General features: G+C 37.0%; 1 protein-coding gene across 1 annotated transcript; it reads right to left on the reverse strand.

Annotated features, from left to right (window-relative positions):
- Positions 1 to 791: 791 nt before the first annotated feature.
- LOC105938713 (ankyrin repeat and protein kinase domain-containing protein 1) lies at positions 792 to 5,720 on the reverse strand. Its single transcript, XM_036144726.1, has 10 exons — positions 5,595 to 5,720; positions 5,126 to 5,305; positions 4,701 to 5,016; positions 4,462 to 4,610; positions 3,141 to 3,190; positions 2,120 to 2,545; positions 1,968 to 2,034; positions 1,831 to 1,880; positions 1,469 to 1,517; positions 792 to 1,346 (listed from the first exon to the last, which is right to left on the reverse strand). Exons 2-6 carry the CDS (start codon positions 5,248 to 5,250, stop codon positions 2,310 to 2,312), a joined length of 876 nt encoding a protein of 291 aa, XP_036000619.1. The 5' UTR covers positions 5,251 to 5,305; positions 5,595 to 5,720; the 3' UTR covers positions 792 to 1,346; positions 1,469 to 1,517; positions 1,831 to 1,880; positions 1,968 to 2,034; positions 2,120 to 2,309.
- Positions 5,721 to 6,973: the final 1,253 nt, after the last annotated feature.

Raw genomic sequence — 6,973 nt, forward strand, 5'->3', positions numbered from 1 at the left:
CAGAATACATTCTTCCACATGGTGACAACAACCACCACAGGGTTTGATGCAAACTTCGAATGGGACTCCCTATGTCTTTTTTTTCCAGAATTGTCTTTTTTATTCCCTTTCACCTGTAAAGGCCAGGCTTGTGGGAGTGCACGACTAGTAAACAACCTAGATGCCCAAAGGAGCGCTTCCACAGGTCTTTTGTCCCGCTGCTGTTAGATATTATAATCTCTGCTGCTCAGAGAACAGACTCAGTAAGTTTACAAACATACTACTGGTTGCACTGGTTCTTGATCTGATCAAGAATCATTTCCACTGTCTCTCAGATGCAAATGTCATGCTTTAGCTGCTCTGAGGTGTTTGCTCGTACAGTCATGCATATTACATACATTTTTTTCCCTCAGCCTTTTCCTCTAACTCTGATGCTGTCTTCCTGTATTTTAACTTGAATATTGCATTTCATTTTTTTTGTACTTAACATCTGCATTTTTTCACCTGAATGTGCCGTATTATCAATTACGATTTTTTTTTTCCTTTGTGATGAGGTCATTCTCTTTTGATTTAGAACTTGACATTATATACCCTTCTTATTCATATTACTAAATTTAGTGCGTAACTCTGCTGCATCCTGTCTATGTGTTTTCACCACTGTTGATGTTTCCCTTCTGTGGGCCAATAAAGCCATTTCTAATAAAATTCTCTCTCAAAGGACATTAGTAAAGTATAAAAATGTAAAAACAAAAGTTAAGTTTGCCTAAATTAATATTTTGCAAGTGTGAATTAATGGGGAAAAAAGAGGCAGATTTTCTTGCAGATGTACTGTAGAGTTTGCCAGCAATTTATTAGAAGCTTTGAGGCAGCTATATTTAAACTGGTTTGTGAGAGATGCATGTTGGAAACTCTGAGCATCAGACTCAGCATCTTCTTGTAATACAAATACCTTATCTTAAATTGTAAAAAATCCACACATGAAAATGACAGAAATACTGAAGAAAACTATTTGGTCGTCTGATCCAGGAGTACCTCGACTGCCACCTAAAGGGAGAAAAAAAGGAAAATAAAAACCTGAACAATACAGATAAAACTCTGTGTGATTAGTAACAGCATTATTGTACCTCAAATGTTGAGCATTTCCGGGTTGTGTTTTATCAAGGCGTCGTAGAAGGCAGCTTTAACCGTGTTGCCTTGACGTAATGCCGTGAAGAGTGCCCTCATTTTGTCCTCATTTGTTTCTTTTGCTTTAATTGAGGAGTACATTTCTTTATGGATCATCCTCATCTCCCAAAGCTCCTTAGCTACTGCCATGGCATCTGTGGTTTCCTGTATTATGTTTTCTCTCATATCCTCAACAAACTTTCCTACATGTTTTTTTTGTATTGTTGTTGGTGGTGGGGGTGGGGGTCAAAGATATACAAGAAAAAGAAACATGATGAACATTTTTTCCTGACATAGGAATTCCTTATAAGACGCTAATACACACGTTTTTCTTCTTCTGTCAAATTTCTTGATCCAAAACTGACCGATGTTTGCTGAAAAGAAGAAAAAAAATGTGTACATTGACTAAATTACCAATCATTAGAATGCAACAAATATGTAAATTAATGGAATAAAGTAGGAATGAATATGTTAATTAAATGTAAAAGTCACTTTAAAAGGCTTGATTACTCAATGGCAGAGTGAGCAAATACAGTGATAGAAAAAAACTGAGATCAGTTATGTTCCCTTAAAAATAGCCTGGATGTTTTTGTTATGTATTGTCTTTTATGTTATTTATGTTTTATTTTATTATTTATTTATTTTTATTTGGTCAATTCAAAGTTCACGATTAGTAAATCTAGATACCTGTGCTGCAAATCTGGGATGATCAACAATATCATTTGGCACTGCATTTCCTGAAAAAGAGAAAGAAAAAATAAATAAATGCATGACATTGTTTGTGGGTTTTGGAACAGCCAAGCAAGAAGCGTTCATCAGTCTACCTTGAGCGGGGGAAGGATCACTAGCTGCAACATTTGTCTGATGATACTGACTGCTTCTCTGTGATTGCTGAAAAAGAGAAGTTCAGATTATGTAATAAGCACAGAAGAATAATTAAGATGTTTATGCTTGCATAACTTTTTTCTGTGATTACATTGTGTACTAGTTTTGACAAAACTTCTTGAATTGCAGCTCCGATTCCATCTTTATGGACTGAGAACAAAGGTTTAGTGGCGTTGACGATATCTAAAAAACAAAGTTTTTGTTTTAAGATGGTATGGGCCATAAAAGGATTGGTCTACATTACTGAATGTTTACATTACTAAAAGAGCCATATAAAGATTTTAGTCCAGTATTGTAGCATGCAGGAAATTATAAAAGGAGTCAGTGAGCATCCTGATTCTGATGACAAACTTACTCATACCATTAAATGTAGGCCTCTTGTCTGGATCCCCATCCCAGCAACGTGTCATGAGCTCAACCGTTTCTTTTTTCATTTCATTCTTCTCTTCCAGCAAAAGACTGACATCAGGTCTGTCTCCCTCTCTGATCCTGAGTTCCACAAGATAAAATGGTTTCCCTGTTGCATTTGACAGATTGAATATGATTGTAAGTTGAAGAAATGGGTAAAAACAATTTAGCCAATGCGAAATCTGAGGCAAAACAATTAGTTGGTTGTAGATATACTTAAAGGTATAGTGGATGATTTTTCTGGACAAGTGAGAAACGCCCAAGTCACTTTCTCAATAACTGTGCATGCGCAAAACCATCCTACCTGCTCTTCCGCTCCTCAGGGGGATTGTGTGAAAGAATGTCCCAAATACACTCTGGCCTTATTTCTTTCTTCTGATGCCTTTCGCTTCTTCTCATAAAGTTGTAAACCAGTTTGCTTCTTGCGACACCGTATACATTTTCAAAGTATAGGGTGAGAGCAGCAGAGCTACAAAGAACGGCTGAAACTGAAGCTCAAAACACTAGAAGTGTGCATGTGCAGCAAGAGGAAGCTAGCACTGAACGAGTACGCACAGCGATGCTAGGTGAACATGTCATAATGATTGGCATGTGGGACAACCAATAGGTAAGACGATCCCCTGGAGCCAAAAGAAGATCATCCACTATACCCTTAAGAAGGGTTGGAAATATAGGAAAGGGTAAGAGAAGATAATCGCTCGTACCTTCATAGGGTTCTTTACCAGTAAAGATAGACCAAAGGAGGATGCCATAGCTGATTGAAAAGAGGCAGATGTTCTAGATTACAATTCAGGATTTTTAATCTAATCACAGCTAGCAAAAAAAGAATGGAGCACATCAGTGTTTTACTTGTTTCTTTCTTATGATGCTGTTGACATAGAATTTGCACCATGCAGTGGCTTACAAAAGGCTGCTTAATCAAAAAATGGTAGAGTTTGGAAGAAGAACAAATCTTTATTTGTCATTGTAAATGTACATTTCAATGTTTGTCTTCTGCGTTTAATCCACCCCTTAGGGAGCAATGGGCAGCGTACAGCACCTGGGGAGAAATCTGGGGCTAAGGGTCTTGCTCAGGGACCCAGAGTGGCAGTATGTGGGGTTCTAACCAGGTACTTGCAGCCTTCTCAAAACACAAGAGCATTGCCCTAAAGCCACTATGCTGGCAATACTCAATGACGTGACAAAAAAAAGACCCAACCTTGTCTCACCTTTAAAGGGACATACGTCTTCTACCATTCATCAACAAAAATATCATTTTAGATAGAAAAAAAAAAGAATATGAGCAAGTGTAAGGAAAATCCTACTGGGACAGAAAACGTTTTTTTTTTATCAGATTCCATATAATTATTGGCAGATCTGAATTTAACAAAACTGAATGCTAAAACTGAAAGGAGTTTTAACATAGTATTAATTTTAAAAAGTATAACTTTAAGGGTGTACACCTACATGCGACCAAATTGTTTTAGTTTTTTTTTTCTAATTTATTTTCTCGAAAAAAAATTGTTTTTCAGTTGAATTGTATAGGTTTCAGCAAAGGTGACTTTAACGGGAGGAGTACACCTTTTAGTAGAACTGAATGTAATGACCCAAGTAATTCACACATACAACAAAAGCAAAATTAATGAGTCCATAAGTTACGTTATGCCCTATAAAATTCTATGACATGGAAAATAACTATAGAAAATTAAAGAAGTTGCAAAAGGCAGAAAGCCATTAAAATATAGCTGAAATCTGTAAGTATCAAGAAAGCAAGTCTGCTCCTACTCTGTGTCAGTTAACAATGTAAACTTCTCAACGTTCTTGATTATTGTTAAGATTATATCGTAACTTCAACGTAAACCAACCAGAACCAAATTTCTGACAAAGAAGTGAAAATAAATTGATCAGAGGAGCTGTCCAACATTGTGTGTCAATTTCATGTGAATGGCCTCATTAGAAATATATCGACTGAGAAAATATGTTAATCTGTCCAGTACTTGTTTTCCTCACTGTATGATTAGTGTAGGTATTTATTTTATTATTTACCTGTAAACATCAAACGGGCGAGATGCTTTATAGTTTAAATCAAACGCTTCAGGTGGCATGTATTGAAATGTGCCTGCAGTCCCTCCTGTTGACAGCTGGATGTTGGACAAAACACTGGCGGTTACCCTGGAAAGACCAAAGTCTGCAAGCTGAGAAATGAGAAGGGAAAAAAAAAACACAACTAAGTTTTACTTTTGTATTTATTGTGAATAAAAAAGCTTAAGTGTCTGGCACTTTACCTTGGCATTAAAGTCCTTGTCCAGTAGAACATTGCTTGGTTTTAGGTCATGATGAAGAAACTGATTTGAATGGAGATGCTGCATCCCCAAAGCCACTTGATAGACCAATTGGACAGCGAGTGGCAGGGGAGGAGGGCCATCTAGGTCCGTCGTCAGGGTGTGAATTGATCCCCTTTCCATGAACTCCATGACTATTCCCTGTTGCTCTGTATAGTAATGTGGCGGTTTTCCCTGATAAATTCCATAAACTGACAGAACATACGGAGAGGACATTTTCTTCAGACAATCAGCCTCCTTGTACAGTGCATCAGAGGATCTGAAAAGTGAAAGCCGGGTCAACTAAAACTGTTAGGGATTTAGTCATCTAGAAAAGAAATAGCAGAAGACAGCATGTATAACATGAAACAATAATCAAATAAATATACCCTGTATTTTGATGAAGTAGCTTGATGGCGATAAACCCTTTTTCTTGGTGTCTGACCCTGTAGACAGTACCAAACCCCCCACCTGCAATCCGAGTCCATTGATCCAAGTCCTCATCGCCAAACATCTCACTGCAAAGAATCTCTCGTTGAACATGGATATACACCTTGTAACCTCAAAATCTATGATAAATAACAGAGTGAAGAGATTGTCGAAGAACAGAAAGAGACATAAGGTAACTTGTTCAAAGCGTATATATTTGCTTAATAAAGCCACTTTTGAATTATTTGTTGTATTGTTCCTTACTATTCAAAGTGTAAGTACTGCAAATATACTGACAGCTGAGGGTGGTGGGGAGGGGGGGGGGGGGTTGGATAAAAGAAAGCATTTACTACAATAACTATTTTGTTAGTTATTTTATTAGCTGTGATTGTTAATTGAAACAGAGTGAGCTGGAAGGGTTGTACTTACTGTGTTTCTGCTCCACTGTTACCACATGAGCTTTCAGAGCTAATCTAGAAGAAATGTTTTGGAAAGAAAGAACCCTATCCTTTCTAGTTTCCTGCTTCTGCTTTGCGCTGTTGCAGAAACGTCAGCCAAGGGGTGGGAACATCAATGACATAAAATTTAACTCCTCCCTCCTATGAGTCACTCTTCAGCATGCCATATGTGAAAGTTATTTAACACTCACTGTTAGAATTATAAAGAAACAAGCTTTAAAACTTGTTTACACATTTCAATTTACGTCGATAATTAGAACATGAACTTTGTGCCCTTTTGTTGGTACAGTCATTGAGGCCACAAACACCGACATGCTGCTCCCTGAGGTTAAATGTAATTATAACCATCCAGTGGGAGGAAGTTTAAACATTTCCTGACTTGTTGGGCCATAGAATGGCTGTGATTTTTCTTTTTCTTTTCTTCTATCCTGCATGCTTGTGTGACATGATATTGCATAAGATTTAGATAATATTATGGCCAGTAAATGACATAAAGAATGAAGAATGTATAATTGCAGCATTATACATGAATGACAAAACCCAATAAAATAGTAAAAAAAAAAAAAGAATAATTTTGAAAACACATCAAATCTCATTCTCAGCTGGGAGAAAGTTGACTCCGGAAGTCAAACATGTTTCCTGCTAAGTACTAGAACAAGTCTGAAGACAAGCAACTTTACCACACAAGTCTGCAGTGCAAAATCAGCAACCTCCAACTCACCAAAAGCCTTCTGTTAAAAATATGAGAACATTTAATGGGACCTAAAAGGTGACAATGAGATGTCAGATTGTTTGCATCAGTGAAATTTAGAAACTCCACAAGGTGGATCAAATATGACATTTTTCAAGTATAGCATCAAAACTCAGCTGAATGTTGTCATTGTCATTTGAGCAACGACAACAGGTACATAACAAACACCAGTGGCATTTTTTGATATGTGCAATATGGCCTCATATTCCAGGGTAATATATTTTCATTAGGTGAATCAAGCAGTCAACAAAAAATGGATCAGTCTGAGCACCACATACAAGTTTTACATACATATTTGCATGTCTAGACAAAGGAAAGTTGGCGCCCCCTTGCTTTTTTGTGCAATGTTTGCACTGTAGGAAAATACGGCCATGCACCATGGCTGGCTCATGGGTTTGAAGTCTGTATCGTACTCATAACCACTTGCTTTAAGGACAATTTCACAGTTGTTTTTTTTTTAAGGAATCTGGAATTATGTACAGTCAAAGCCCTAAGATTCTTTTACAGGTCAGACTTGAAACTGATAATAAGACACTGAAAAAAAATTCTCTAAAACACATTTTAGATTTATACCATTTTTAGTCACTGCCATTTATAAA

Source organism: Fundulus heteroclitus, chromosome 2, assembly GCF_011125445.2.
Source record: "Fundulus heteroclitus isolate FHET01 chromosome 2, MU-UCD_Fhet_4.1, whole genome shotgun sequence".
Lineage (NCBI taxonomy): Eukaryota > Metazoa > Chordata > Actinopteri > Cyprinodontiformes > Fundulidae > Fundulus > Fundulus heteroclitus.

Excerpts from the sequence above, each read along its gene's own strand:
- LOC105938713 (XM_036144726.1), bottom strand. The coding sequence starts at position 5,250 with ATGTTTGGCGATGAGGACTTGGATCAATGGACTCGGATTGCAGGTGGG. Across the intron at positions 3,191-4,461 it reads CGCCCGTTTGATGTTTACAG|CTATGGCATCCTCCTTTGGT; the intron begins GTAAATAATAAA and ends CTTTTCAATCAG. Across the intron at positions 2,546-3,140 it reads TGGTAAAGAACCCTATGAAG|GGAAACCATTTTATCTTGTG; the intron begins GTACGAGCGATT and ends CAAATGCAACAG.